Here is a 15,666-nt window from a genome sequence, read left to right as displayed (position 1 = left end):
AAACTATTTTAGCACTTTCATGTTGATAACTCCATTAACTAAGGATTCCTCTACATTAATACACTTTTTACTATATTTCCTTTTCCCTCACTCTTCCATAATTTTTTTTTCTCTTCCATAAATAACACTTACCCAAATATATCAAAGATTCTGAAAGAAGAACATCTCAAAAATAATTCCCTCTCCACAATGAGAAATTTAGTTGTTTTTTTTTTTTTTGTGTTGAGTTTTTAACTTTTTTCTGTACAATTACATTTTAACTCAAAATATACCTTTAATATATTTCAAGTATATTATATTGTGATAATTTACAATGTAATATTCCATCAATATGTCATATATATTTATACCACATATATAACTTATATATATATATATATATATATATATATATATATATATATATATATATATATATAGAGAGAGAGAGAGAGAGAGAGAGAGAGAGAGAGAGAGAGATACATCATAATACATTATTATAATGATATTATTCAAAGTATATTGCTAGAAAATACCTTACATAAAATTTAATCTAAAATATTAACATGCCACTAATAAGTATATAGAAGAAGAAAAAATATGTCACATATACTGTTTATATACAGATAATTTATACAAATATGCACGTTATATTAGTGCAAAATATAAATGGTATATTAATAATATCTATTTAAATATAAACAAGTGTATAAATAACATATGCATATATACATGATTTTTCCTTAAAAAATACATGATTTATAATATACCACAAACATACATTATATTGTTTTCACGAAATATATGTATTTTATTTCTATAGAATATACAGATATATAATTTTGCTAGGATTAAGTTGAATAAAAAGGTCCATGTATAAAAAGAAAAAATATCTGTTATGGAATGGATCGATGATATATATTTAAATATAAAGAACTGTATAAACAACATATGCATATATACATAAATTTTCCTAAAAATACATGATTTATAATATATATATATGCCACAAACATACATTATATTTTTTTCATAAAATATATGTATTTTATTTCATCAGAATATAAAGGTATATAATTTCACTACATTACATTGTATAAAAAGGTCCATGTATGGAAAGAAAAAATTCTATTATGGAATGGATTGGTTTCCAACGAAAACATAAAACATGTTATGGAATGGAGAGAAAAAATAAGGAAAGATATTAAATACTAGGACTGCCTTTTTCAGCAGCTTCATTCTTGCCGATTTGAATTGAATAAAATATGCTATATGTATAAATATTTTACTGCCATATTTGTTAATCATTAATTAATGCTAATCGTTTGTATTATGTTTTTAATAGTTTGCTATTAATGAAAGTAGCCCTTTAATGATTGCCTTTAAATAGAAAGGTTGATTTATTCAAATTACTCTTTTTGGGCCAATGTTTATTGATTCTAGTTTAAAGCACATTCATCTGCTCCCTCTCTTTAATACTATTGTTATTATAATTATTTTACTTTTTTAGATTTATTATTATTGTTGTTTCTTTTACTTTGGTTATTTTTACTATTTCGTTGTTAAATCCTTGTATTTTTCAGATCGGTTTTGAAATTATTTTTCTTGAGCCGAGAGTCTATTGAAATAAATCTCTCTATCTCTCACAAGGTAGGGGTAAAGTCTGTGTACACCTCACTTTCCCCAAATTCCACTTGTGATAACATTCGTTTGTCCTGTATTAAAAAAGTTTAGCAAACATAGCAGCACATACCCTATACAACCGGAAGAATGAGGACTGCCCATGAAATTGTGTGAACCTTAGAGACAACTTCGGATTAAAGTTGGATCACAAAATTTTCAGTTTCTTTTGCAACTTTAGATTGTGGTATGAAGTTTCCAAATTTGTGTAAATTCAACTTTACAAATAATTTTCACCCATTTGAGAGCGATGTTAATACCAAAAGCAGACTTTAAGTGCATGATAGGAAAAAAAAACTAGAATTGAAATATACACGTAAAATGCTACTCTAAGTAGAGACGTATTCGAAAGAAATTGTGAAGTAAAATCATATTAGTCCACGATTCTACAGTACCGAATAAGAGCCAAAAGATACAGGAACAATAGAATATCCAAATAATCATTCCTGGACCAGAAGCTTATTCAATAATTAAAACGAGAGCAGAAAATTGTAAAGGAAAAAAAAAGAATAAGAAGGAATAGAGGCTAATTCAGGATTTAATGTTTATGGGTTCCTACAAAAATCTCGAGTAAATTTTCAATAGTAATTGGGTTCACATTCAAATATTTATAGATATTTAGTGAATTATTCGAACATAATTATACTATTTGAACAAAAACTATCGGATTCACGTGAATACGTAGGTCGCAAGATGGATCTGCCCGGGAAGAATAAGAAGAAAGAAGCAGGTGATCCATGAGGATTGAGGAGGAGCAAGAAGCAGGTGATCCATCTAGCATAAAAAAAAACAATTGGTGCCATTTACTAAACACCGTGCCCAAAAAGGGTGAAATTTATAAAATATATAAAAAGCGTTTGGTAGCACGATCGAGACAACCACGGGTTCTATGCTATTAGGAGTAGGGCTGTGTATTGATCGGATCGGATTTAGCATATTTTGGATTCGAATTTCGAATTTCGGATTCTATAAAATGCAATTCGAATTTGATCCGAATTATTATCGTATTAGATCGGATTTTAAAATTTGGATCGGATCGGATTTTCGGATCATATTATTATGCCTCAAAGTTGCAAACTCATATGTATATTTTCTTTGTAAAAGAGGCAATACATTAAGAAAAAATCATGTTTGTGCAATTATGAGAGTACTATGATGCAAATATAGCTAATTTCAACAATTGTAAATGTAATAACTTGGAGGAAGATGTAAAGGAAGTACTGACTATCCGAAATTAAAGTTTAATATTTATAAATGCCCTAATAATGTCGGATTTTCGGATCGGATTACAATTATACCAATCCGAATCCGATCCGAATATCCGAAATTTTAATAAACACCATTCGAAATCCGATTCAAATATTCAAAATTCAAAATTGAGCGGATCGGTTCGGATTTCGGATATCCGATCCAAATAAACAGCCCTAATTAGGAGATGAAGCTAACAGAAATAAATCATTTATCATTATGATAGGTGTCAATTAAAAGCATAGTAATATACATAGCTTAGGCAATCTAACCAATCGGTAGACTTGAACCTTATTCCTACGTGATTTGATCAATTCGAGCACATAGCACTCGTGACGGATGTCTAGGACACAGACCAAAACTAGGCCCATTAGGGGCCAACGGTGACTCTATCCCAAAATGATCTTCAAAGTGGAAAAAGAAATATTAAAGTCTGATTGTCTATTTCTGCTTTTTTTTTTGGTTATAAAACAGTAAAAGACGAAGAGTATTGCAGAAAAAAGTAGAGAGAGAATTCTTGTTGATCAGTGATGAATTACAATGGAATAGAACCCCTCTTTTTATAGGAAAAAAGTAATTTAGCCACCTAGTAATAAACCCTAAAATCTCTCTAAAATATAGACATTTACCTTAAATATAATTCTATTTATAACACTCATCTTGAATGTCTATTCAACATATAATGTTCCTCGTTAAAACCTTAACTAAAATAAAATTCAGTGGGAAAAAAATTCTAGAGAAGAAAAAAGAGTACACATGTTTAGAAATATGCCTTTTGGTTGCCTCGTTAAAAACCTTGCAAGGAAAATTCAGTGGGACCAAACCTTATAAGAGCAAAAGAGTACAACGCGGAATAACTCCCCCTGATGAGACAATTAATTCACATCTTTGAACCATCACATTCCATTCTTGTGCACCATTTTCAAAAGATTGTTGGTAGAGATTTGATAAGCAAATCAGACATATTAACTTGAATTAATATGTTGCACTTTAAAATCATCATTCATGATAGAGATTTATTGCCTTCATATGATCTTGTTGGAATTGTCATTTCAATATCATCACATAGGGGCAAAAACTATTGCTATCATATTATCATGAGTATAGTTATAGCAAGATATATATGTGCACAAATTACACTTAAAATGTGGTACTTCAGGACCAAGAATTATATATGCTTTAAACGATTTAAATCCTTCAGAGATTGTCATATAAGCTAAGTCATACAAGCCATACAAATCGACTTTAGATTCATGTCAAGTTTTCATGCCATGCTAGACATAAGATAGATAGAAGTGATTGCAGGGTCATATCTAAAACTATATGTCTTTTATATGAAACTAATTCTATTTGAATTGTGTATCTTCCATTTGGCCAATATTTCTGTATTCGACAGACTTAAGATCCTCATTTATACTCAGCGCTATGATAGATGTCGTTGACGACTATTTTATATTGGTTCCAATATTTTTTCATAAAGACATAACATAGAGATCTCTCCATTCATATTTTCAGATACGTGAACCTCTCCTGAGATTTTATGAAGTGTTATGTTATGTGATCTTCTAGATCACTTGCCTCCTTATTGTGATCGTTTTGATCATTTGCTCATCTTCTGTATCAAGAAGTTTATTTGAAACTGATTTATCTATAAGCTTTGGGCGTACCATAGATTTTGTCCTTCTAGGACTTAATCTAATAGGAGCATTTACAATGAGGATATAATTATTTTCTTTGGGTGAGCAAATGCATCTGACATATTTTGCAATATATTACAGATGAATTATCTTTTTATGAACTTCAAGTTCATATTATCTTATTCGAGTATTGAGATGTACAAATGATAATTCATTCCACGTAAATTTTTCTCAATTGTTTATTCTGTCTTCCCCTCATGTTAAAAAAAACTAACTTGCTTCCTCAACTTTGGAAATCCACCTTTGTGCGTTATGGTGTTATCAAAATATACATTGCACATCAATAATAATAAGATGAAATTATTTGGTTCCTGACCCTGAACCACATGTGAGGGGAGAATGTAATATACTTTCGTATATAATGTATATAAAACTGATATAGATAACTTTGTTCTCACAAGAAATAGTTTAGCTATTAAGTGAAGGCACTCAACAGATCATTTTGCTAAACTAACAGTGGTGTAAACCAGCTTATCAAGATGAACTGTCCTGAATAGAAAATCTGAAAATTATGCTCTAAATTAAATTATTGAGCAAGTTACCACGTAAAATACTAGGTTGCGGGTTAATAATAATCGTACATGTAATTATCCCATAGATGCATCTTATATGATACACATGGCAGGTGAATGAGCCCATATTCACCTTTGAAATTTCCAGCATTCATGGGATTCAATCTCAATTTTAGTTGGTCTATTAATTAATGAGAACAAACAACATAAGAGAATTCATACAGAACTTTCTAGTTCTTTAATATTTACCCATGTAAATTCTCTTTTATTTTTGCACATCATACTTAAATTAACATGGCTAAACCAATTATGCTAACTAAATAAATTATCAATATTGATAAACTTCAGTTTTACACCATGACATGTGCAATTATCAATAAACTCCAAGTTTATTATGATATGGGTTTTTAAATCAATAAACTTCTACTTTATTGTGGTATTTTTTTTATTTGTGTAATATAAACTGGAGAATAAAGTGGGTAGCTTTTCACATACATATTACCCCGCCACAAGTTGTAGTAATAGAAGATATTAAATCTTTTATTTATTTATAGTCTCAATATAACCAACCGTTTTCGCGAATACTTTAGAAACTCAATAAGTTTCTTTGAGACTTACTACAACACAATACCTTATTGATAATCGATTTTATTTCTCCAAAAGAGTATAGTTGGTTTTCTAAGAGCTCTCAATTAATTTTGTACTACCACATATTTATTAACATCTATATGGTGAATATCTCTTTCAAGGAGAAAGTTATATCATTACGGTCATGGTTAAAATCTTTATAGGCAAGATATGCTGCTTCTATTACTTTTGCCCTGTAATAATCACATTCCCTTAATATTTTGGCATAATCATAATAGGTACGTGATCAATGATCATTCATGCCATAATAATGAAATTAGTTTCTTATTTCATCTCAAACCTCCTTTTAGAGGTGAGTGTGATATATTCACTACCACTAGCACGTTCATATTCTTCCAAGAATGAATATATATTCATGAATCACATGTTATCACATTCATATCATGAATAGACCATAACCATCTATATGTGTTTTACAAAATCTCATGTCAAATCGATGACATATATTACATTCACAGAGTGAAGAATTATTTTAAGAATCCTTATTATTCTCATTACTACAATGATGACGATTATAATTTCGGCTATTTCTACATCCACATTCATTGATACCTTCACGGTAATAATTTTGTCTTCTTTCAGACTTATTACAATTGCTACCACATTCTCTTGAGGGAACGAGATTAAAGCAAATTCAATGGGACGAGTTTCCACTTCTTGTGAATTTGATAATGGCAAGACATAGAAAAATTTTACCACTTCTGGTGGTTATAATTTCTTACAAACTCATGGAACAATTGACAATCATTATGCTCAATATTATGTATATGTTAAGCACCATGCACATATCCCAAAGCCTCTACTCAATTGGTTGACGTATCGTGCTGATAACATGTTATAAAACAATAAAAAAAGAAGAATAGTATTGTAGAAAAAAATAGAGAGAGAATTCTTATTGATCATAGATGAATTACAATGGAATAGAACTCCTCTATTTATTTATAGGGGAAACGTAACTTAGCCACCAAATAATAAACTCTAAAATTTATATAAAATATAGACATTCACCTTAAATATAATTTTATTTATAACACTTTTCTTGTTTTCCTTTCTTTTTTCTTGATAAAGTATCTCTTTTTCTTTTTCTGTTCAATTTGTGGAATCCACGTCGGTGATTGTGAATACTAACCAAATTGGCAATGCAAAGTTGGAATATATCACCAGTGACTACAAGCCCAATTGAAGCGGTCCAAGACCCCCAAAATACACAACCTGTTTTTTCTTTAAATGTTTTTCCCCAAAACAGGTTAGATTATAAGTAAATTTAACTTTGATATTATACTATCATAATATTTACATATAATTTTGTACAAAAAATAATTTAATAATATTAAAGTAATAAATTACCTGGTGTAACAGGTAAAAGCAAAATATTTTACAAATTCGTGTATATAAGGTAAAAAACTTATTTGGAAAACATAAAAAAGACAAGAGTGACTTAAAACTCTTTTCTCTCTCACAGATAGTGTTTCCTGAACTCCGCGGCGTAGATCCGAGGAGTTTTTGGAAAAAAAAAAGCAGCAGTCTTTGAAAAACCCTAATCCTCAATAATCCCTCTCAAATCTTCAGATCTTCCTTTAACACACTTCATATCTTTATCAGGTAACTCTATTCTTCCTTTTTCTTGTTTGTTTGTTGATTTTACATGTATTTCCTAGGGTTTCGTATCGCTAATTTTTGGTTTAATTAAAAGTTTGAGTTTTGATGATTCGTCGGTGTTGAGTAATGCTTTTCTGCAACTGGGTCTTGTTGTTTTTGACGTTTTTGCTCTTCTCTAATTTGGGTTTAATTTTGATTTGTGACTTAATTTATTGGAAAACGAGCGATCTATTGATTCTTCTTTCATTTTTGTGTTTGGGAGTAGTGTGCAAAATTATTGAGTATTGGAATGAAACAGGTCCAATAAAGCGAAATGGATATTGAGGATTCATAATTTTTTATGACAATTGAGGATTCATAAAGCTGGCCCCAACTAGCTTGGGGTTGAGAATTCATATAACTAGTAGTCCGTTCCATTTTATGTGTACCTTTTTGCCTTTTGAGATTCAAACTATGTAAACTTTGACCAATACTCTGAAATGAATTTTTTCATCACATTGACTTGAGAAGAATCGCAACTTATTATAATTTTATTGATTTTGAGTATCTAAATTTTATCTTTAAGATATTGAGTTAATCTTATCTAATTTAGCTTCAAAGGTTAGTTAAATTTACTCTCCAAAAGCGAAAAAGTTCACATAAACAGGAATGGTGGAAGTAGTTGAGTGGCCTACAAAAGGGGTTAGCTTTGCAAATATTAGAAGTGGGGTAGTTTGGGAAGCACATGCAAGGAGAATATAATGTCTAGATGTGCCATGTGTTCTTTATATATATGCCTTGTAAAACTTAACATTCTTGCCGTTGTGCAAACCCACACCAGCCACTGAATGTAGGACGAATTGCTTTCCATCCGTTCTAGCCACTAGGCCTTAAAAGCGCCGAGTTTTCCTTCTTTTTTGAGCTCTCAGCTTGAGCTGATCTTATTCAACAGATTGTGATTTTCTCACTTGAGCTTTCTGTCGAAATTCCATTGATGGACGGGTGGACTCATTAGACTCTTCTATCTAAGCTTGAGACTATATCCTCTCGACGACTGATGTGTCATGTGTGTCTGACTTGGAATCCCTTCTGCACTTGTTGATACTTTATTGAACCAGCAGTGAGTACCCATTGTTTGTTTAGGGCCACCGCACCTCCTCCAACACTTCCTCATTCCCCTTCCTTCTTAGCTTGACCAAGTGTCATAGCTATATATATTGGTTCTGCTGTCTAGCCAGTTTCAAACAGTTATTTCTATCTGTATTCTGCTCTTTTTACTTTTTCAAAAAAGAAAAATGAGCAAGGATGCATCTTGACTCGTGTGCTTGCGTTCTAATAAATGAAGGAAGAACAGATAATATTATTGATACTCTGTGAATAAAATTTTATTTGTGATTTTGTTGAAGTGTTTTAGGTCTACAGCTACCTTACATATTATTTTATATGTCATGGGTTAAGCTTCGACCTTTCCTTTTTATCATCTATAAGATGTTCAATGAACGGCCATGTGACTGATAAGATTTTTTGTTCTTTAATTAAAAAGTAGTTTTGGGAATGGCATCAAAAAAATTGCTGATACCACTAATTGATTGATTTATTTGTTGTTTTATTTCCTGCAGTTATGGCAGGCTTGGCACCAGAGGGTTCTCAATTTGATGCTCGTCAGTATGACGCCAAAATGACAGAGCTGTAAGTTATCTCTTCTCTGTCCTATATTGTAGTCATCGTAATCTGGTTGCAGAAAGCACTCCTGCTCTTTTTCTTAATAGGTCTTTGATTATCTCTTTATACTGTTACTTTGCCATTGCTCATTGAGACTTCTGTGGTTGTTGTGATATGCCAAAAAAAGGCTTGGTACTGAACAGCAAGAATTCTTCACATCATACGATGAGGTTTACGAAAGTTTTGATGCCATGGGTTTGCAAGAAAACCTTCTGAGGGGCATTTATGCCTATGGTAAATTCACATCTCCTGATAATTCTGGTGTTCTTTTCTCCCTTCCCAGCTTTAGCATGGCACTGAACATTGTTTTGAATTTCTTGAAGGTTTTGAGAAGCCATCTGCTATTCAGCAAAGGGGCATTGTTCCCTTTTGCAAGGGCCTTGACGTTATCCAGCAGGCACAATCTGGAACTGGAAAGACGGCAACTTTCTGCTCTGGAATTCTCCAGCAGCTTGATTATAGTTTAGTTGAATGTCAGGCTCTGGTTCTTGCACCAACCCGTGAGCTAGCTCAACAGATTGAGAAGGTTATGCGGGCACTTGGTGACTATCTGGGTGTGAAGGTTCATGCTTGTGTTGGGGGTACCAGTGTCCGTGAGGATCAGCGTATCCTTCAGAGCGGTGTTCATGTCGTGGTTGGTACTCCAGGCCGTGTCTTTGACATGCTGCGCAGGCAGTCTCTTCGCCCTGACAACATCAAGATGTTTGTTTTGGATGAAGCCGATGAAATGCTCTCTAGAGGTTTCAAGGATCAGGTTGCCCTTTTGCTTTAATTTTTGCTGTTTTATTTTTTTCTAGTTGTAGGATTTACCTTTTTACTTGTTACTCAGTGATGTTTCTGGGTTTGAAGGTTAACTAACAAATTAGAAGTCGATTATTGCCCGTCCTTCTTTACTATCAAAGTAGAATTCACCTTTTCTTTTTGTGATAAAGTAAAGTGGAATTCACTTCTTAACTGTGGTTACTTATTTGATAGTGAACTAATTAGTCTTCCATGATATTTTAGGTCTACCTTATTCCCTCTTTCCATCTTCAATTATCATAGTCTTGTGCCTGTGAACCAGAACATTTGAAGGTCTGCATTAGACATGAGAAACCTTCTCTGGCGATTTTTTATGAAGTTATCTTATATATGTGCTATTTATATTCTCCGTCATATGTAATCATGTGTAATCTTGATTCTTGTCAATTTGAAGGTCTGCATTAGACATGAGAAACCTTCTCTGGCGATATTTTTATGAAGTTATCTTATATATGTGCTATTTATATTCTCCGTCATATGTAATCATGTGTAATCTTGATTCTTGTCAATTAATATATGAGTGCACATCTGATAACCTTTGGATCTCCGCGACACTCATTTTGTGGATATGTTTGGTCTTAGAGGTCCAACATTCATTCTGAGAACCTTTGGATCTCCACGACACTCATTTTGTGGATATGTTTGGTCTTAGAGGTCCAACATTCATTCTGATAACCTTTGGATCTCCACGACACTCATTTTGTGGATATGTTTGGTCTTAGAGGCCCAACATGCATTCTCATGGCCAAGTCTGCATTGATTTCAAGAGGTTGTGTAGGCCTCACTCTTTCTTTCATTAAGTTTGATTTGCTTGGAAGTATGTACTACTATACGTTATGGATCAGTTTATTGGTGAATCTTCTTCTCCTCCTCTCTTTGCAGCCTTGTTGTGCTCTAACTTCTTTTAAGAATTGCTGCCGGATTTTGCTGGTCTTTCCCTTCTTTGGTTTGATGATTTAGCTTGTCCTTTGACACACAAATAGTATCTTATGTGCAAGTTACTTTTTATTTTTTCCAGATTTATGATATATTCCAACTTTTGCCACCAAAAATCCAAGTGGGTGTTTTCTCTGCCACTATGCCACCAGAGGCCCTTGAGATTACTAGAAAGTTCATGAACAAGCCCGTTAGGATTCTTGTGAAGCGTGATGAGCTCACTCTTGAAGGTATTAAGCAATTTTATGTCAATGTTGACAAGGAAGAGTGGAAGCTTGAAACACTCTGTGATCTTTACGAGACCTTGGCCATCACCCAGAGTGTCATCTTTGTTAACACTAGGCGAAAGGTTGATTGGCTCACTGATAAAATGCGTGGCCGTGATCATACAGTATCTGCAACTCATGGAGACATGGATCAGAACACAAGAGATATCATTATGAGGGAGTTCCGATCTGGCTCATCTCGTGTGCTTATCACTACTGATCTCCTTGCTCGTGGTATTGATGTCCAGCAAGTCTCCCTTGTTATTAACTACGATCTGCCGACTCAACCAGAAAACTACCTGCATCGTATTGGTCGTAGTGGCCGATTTGGAAGGAAGGGTGTTTCTATCAACTTTGTCACCAAGGATGATGAAAGGATGCTTTTTGACATACAAAAGTTTTATAATGTCGTGATTGAGGAGCTGCCAGCTAATGTTGCTGATCTCCTTTGATGCGATTTTGGTTATGGTGCGGGGAATTTTTCCTTACATGAAGTAGTTTAATATATTTATTCTTAGGCTTAGTTTCACTTTGCGCTGGACTTGGAATTGGGAAATGCTGGATCCTTGATTTTGCCAAAGCACCAGCTGCTGTCCCAATTTAGTAGAACTTTGAGTCGACTATTGCAAATTTTGTTTGGTTTTGTCAGTTTGTATGTTTAAGCGTCTAATGACTTAAAATTTTGTTGCTGTCTGAATTGACTATATTGAGTTTAGCAGAGCTATTTTTCTCTGGAAGGGAAAGCTTTTTGCTGGTGATTTCTTGGCTCATTTTGATGCTATATTCGTACTCCAGTTTTTTATGTAGTTTGCTTTTGATGTTAGTGTCCTCCCTATTCCCGCAGAACAATATTATATAAATGGTCACAGGAGATCATTTCCTGGATTTTTCGATTTCTTGAGACAACTTTAGAGTGCATTTTCTAAACCATTTCAAACAATCGGAATTACTAACAAGTTACAAAGTAGTAGTAGTAGTAGTAAATTTGCACGTCACTGATAGCTATATGCTTGCCTCACGTCACCGATGATTCTACGTTAAACAGAGTTTTTTTTCTACAACTCAGCACTTCACACAGACACACTTAGATAACAGATTCCCATTTGGAAAAAGAAAGGAAAAAAAGAATATTCGGTAGCGCATCTTAAATCCCTGCATATCCCCACAAATATATTATCACATGACAAAGAGAAGCATATTACATCTTTTTTCACACTAATAAATCTTGAATCTTTTTTCATGTTGAAACAGAGAGAACATAGAAAACTGAAAAGGGTCTTCATAGATCTATGGTAGAAGAAACCAGGAAGTACATTACAACTGATGAGCTCAAGAACCACACAAACTAGGAGATTTGTAGATATCCATTCAGGGTTAAGTGTATGATGTAACAAATTGGGTAAAAAAACATCCTGGTGGTGAATTCCCACTGTTGAATCTTGCACGCCAAGATGTTACTGATGCCTTTATTGCATACCATCCAGCTACTGCTTGGCACTATCTTAACAAGTTCTCTAATGGATATTACCTTAAACATTACTCTGTTTCTGAGTTCTCGAAATTGAAGTTGGGTTTGTTTGAAAAGAAAGGCCATGGTGTTTTATGGCAATGTTGTTTGCTGTGAGTGTATATGGTTGTTTTGTTTGCACCATCATTCATAATTTCATATTGTTGTTGTCCAAGAAAAACGTACCTACTCGAATTCAGGAGCTTCTCGGGCTGCTTGTTTTTCGGATTTCGTATCCACTGTGTGGATTGCAGTTTCAAGTTGAACATCATTTGTTTCCAAGATTACCAACTTAGAAAAATCTCTCCCTTTGTGAAGGAACTCTGCAAAAAACATGGTTTACCTCGTGCACCATTCTTGACATTCGAGAACTGCAGCTTTGCAAGCGCGGGATTTAATACTCATGGTTGAGTGTTAGTTATGATATTGTTCATCTGTTCTAATCAATGATTAGTTTGATCTTAGTTTTGCTGGGGATCCATTGTAATGTCAAGAAAAGAAAATTCGTATTTATGTCGTTCTTTTTAAGGCTTTATTACTTGTATGTGATCCAGATGCTGGTGAGAACAAATTATTTAGTTGCTTGGTTTCAAGTTAATACATTTCACCTCTATATTAGCCCTGCACATTGCAGATTCTTTCATTGTTTTCTGCCCTAGCTGATGCATCGTTTTTGCACTTCGTCTCCTTTGTTTCTGGTTAGGTGGATGCATTTTTTGCCTAGGCAATGAATTAGCACAAGATACTCGTAAATTTATATCACAGTACACATGTTTTATTTTCATTTATAAAAAATCGAGAAATCCTAAGGGCTAGATGGTGCATGGTTCGAAATTCAATGGATAACATGTCTTTTTAACATTCTCTACTTAAATACTAGACTTTGACCTGTTCTAGGGTTCAAACTCGTGACATGCACTAGTGCACCTAACATGTGTTGTGCTTTTATCTCTAGATCGAAGCCCAAAGGAAAATAATGTGTTTGATATGTTGTGACTATGTGAAATGCTTAATTTTTTCATAAAAGTGATAAGGACAACACTATCTTGTACAACACGCGATAGCAAAGTGCTCCCTGCTTCTACCAAATTACTAATATTACATTCCAAGACCTGTTGAGGGAAAAAAAAAAAAAAGTGCCCAGCAAAGAAAACCTTAGAGATGTAGTAACACAACACTGTACTGCACAGTACGCGATAGTATAAATCACAATAATCAATAATTCATAATATATAAAAGGTATGAAAAAATCTCGATCAAAGAATAACATGTTTGACTTTTAAAATTCGAATATTTTCACATAAATTAGGAGGGAAAGAATAACTAATAAGTAACATGATTATGACATACAAGAAATTACACCGTTTTCGCAGCAAGGGCAAACCATTATCAGTGATTCCTCAATAACTTCAAGTTACTCCAAAAGGGTTAAAGGCTAAATGTTAGATCTACCAATTACGAGATCCTAGAAGCGAGGCAGCTAGCAAAACCAAAAAAGGAAATAGAACTGAAACATTAGCAGTATATCTTAAGTTCCATTTTCCAGGGCCCATTTCTGGTTACTTTATCCAGCTTTTCTTCAGTGTAATTTATTTGAATTGCAATGAAAAAAGTAATAGTAATAAATAGAAAGAGTTACTACTAGTGTAGTAGTATATAGTATAAGGAAAAAATGTGAAAGGAAATAATTATTCCATGATTGAGATCCACAATATAGTGGCGGATGTAGGATACTAACTTTTACCGTATTTCTAACACAAAACATAAATATATATATATGTAAACCAACTGAATTAATTCCCTGATCCACATTGAATTTAAGTATGACTATAATAAGTCACTTAAAAGAAGAATTATAGTAACATGAAAATTTGAGGAGCAAAAGAAAATCAAAACTTGCAAAAATATCAAACTCCCTGTTTCTTCACAATTATAGATAAATAATTTTCTCCATCCAAATTTTCCCTCTTTAATATACAAAATGTAATAGCCAGAAAAAAAATGAAGTAGATTGTCCAAAACAAAATGAGAAGAAATCAAAAGTACCATTTGAAGATCTTCATTCTAAGATCAGCTTTACATTTAGCATTCGTAATTGAAGCCACCGCCGGAGCTTTTCCCTTTGGAATTACTCCATGAATGCCTTCACAAGTAACTCTGATCCCAACTTTTTTGCTTTTCAACTTATCCATTTTCGCTACCACCGTTGTATCCAAAAATATCTTCAACGGTAATCCATGTTTTCTCTTCAGATCTGATTTTAAAGACGTAACAGAGTCCGCATCGAGGATTTCAGACGCCATTGACAAAGTCGAGTGAATAATAGTAACATTATTCGGACCATTACTAAATCCGTGGAATGATCCGTTCGAAATTACGACGTTATTTGACTGTAGAGTCATGGAAATATCGTCGTAGTTGTAAATAAGCTTCTTATTAGGGTTTTTCGCGGAGAGCGTGAGGTTGAGTTTTGTACTGAGGCGCGTGGCATCGTCGGAGCTGGTTATGAGTTTGAATTGCGTGATTTTGAGGGAGGAGACAGAGAATGTTGGAGGTTTAGGGCGGAAGAGGAAGTAGAAGGCGGCGCCGGCGATGGCAGCGAGGAGGAGGAGAGTGCAGATGACGAGGAGTGACCAGAAACAACTAAGGCAGAAGCAGCGGCGGCAGCTGCAGCGGCGACGGTTGTGTCGGTGGTAGGCGGTTGGAGTTGGTCTGTAAGGAATGCGATTTGGGTTGTACATTTGGTTTTTGACCGGAGGGAATTGAGGTGGTTTTGCTGTGGTAGCAGTGGGATTGGTGGTGGCAGTGGTAGTGCCATTCGATTTGGCTGAAGGATGAACTCTGTCAGTCATTTTACAGAGTGGAATGAGCTTAGATTTAGCACAAGAAAAATAGAATTTATACTGCCTTTCGTTTTCATTTTTATACTAGCTTGTTTGGATGGTTGTCTTCTTACCTCATCCAATAAAAAAATAAACTTGTAATATTATTAAAAAAATAGAATATCAATCAGAAATATTATATAAAAAATAGAATAAAAGATAAATTATAATTATTTAATAATAAGGAAGGATAAAACGAGAAAAAAAAAT

General features: G+C 33.5%; 2 protein-coding genes across 2 annotated transcripts; one reads left to right on the top strand and one right to left on the bottom strand.

Moving 5' to 3' along the window:
* Positions 1–7,213: 7,213 nt before the first annotated feature.
* On the top strand, positions 7,214–11,825 carry LOC104097834 (eukaryotic initiation factor 4A-11). The gene is made up of 5 exons (XM_009604453.4): positions 7,214–7,366; positions 8,962–9,031; positions 9,192–9,298; positions 9,388–9,818; positions 10,884–11,825. Exons 2-5 carry the CDS (start codon positions 8,964–8,966, stop codon positions 11,517–11,519), a joined length of 1,242 nt encoding a protein of 413 aa, XP_009602748.1. The 5' UTR covers positions 7,214–7,366; positions 8,962–8,963; the 3' UTR covers positions 11,520–11,825.
* Positions 11,826–14,610: 2,785 nt separating this feature from the next.
* Positions 14,611–15,426, bottom strand: LOC104097833 (NDR1/HIN1-like protein 6). The gene has a single exon (XM_009604452.4). The coding sequence runs from the start codon at positions 15,424–15,426 to the stop codon at positions 14,611–14,613; it is 816 nt and encodes a 271-aa protein (XP_009602747.1).
* Between the last annotated feature and the right edge of the window lie 240 nt (positions 15,427–15,666).

Source organism: Nicotiana tomentosiformis, chromosome 12 (assembly GCF_000390325.3).
Source record: "Nicotiana tomentosiformis chromosome 12, ASM39032v3, whole genome shotgun sequence".
In the NCBI taxonomy this organism is placed as follows: domain Eukaryota; kingdom Viridiplantae; phylum Streptophyta; class Magnoliopsida; order Solanales; family Solanaceae; genus Nicotiana; species Nicotiana tomentosiformis.
Note: the sequence above shows the minus strand (reverse complement) of the source record. Positions and strands in the feature narration are given on the sequence as shown.

What these genes read in the sequence shown, in the direction of transcription:
- LOC104097833 (XM_009604452.4), bottom strand. Translation starts at nt 15,426, where the DNA reads ATGACTGACAGAGTTCATCCTTCAGCCAAATCGAATGGCACTACCACT.
- LOC104097834 (XM_009604453.4), top strand. Translation starts at nt 8,964, where the DNA reads ATGGCAGGCTTGGCACCAGAGGGTTCTCAATTTGATGCTCGTCAGTAT. An exon ending in GACGCCAAAATGACAGAGCT is followed by an intron (nt 9,032 to 9,191) that starts GTAAGTTATCTC and finishes TGCCAAAAAAAG; the next exon opens with GCTTGGTACTGAACAGCAAG. An exon ending in CTAGAGGTTTCAAGGATCAG is followed by an intron (nt 9,819 to 10,883) that starts GTTGCCCTTTTG and finishes TATTTTTTCCAG; the next exon opens with ATTTATGATATATTCCAACT.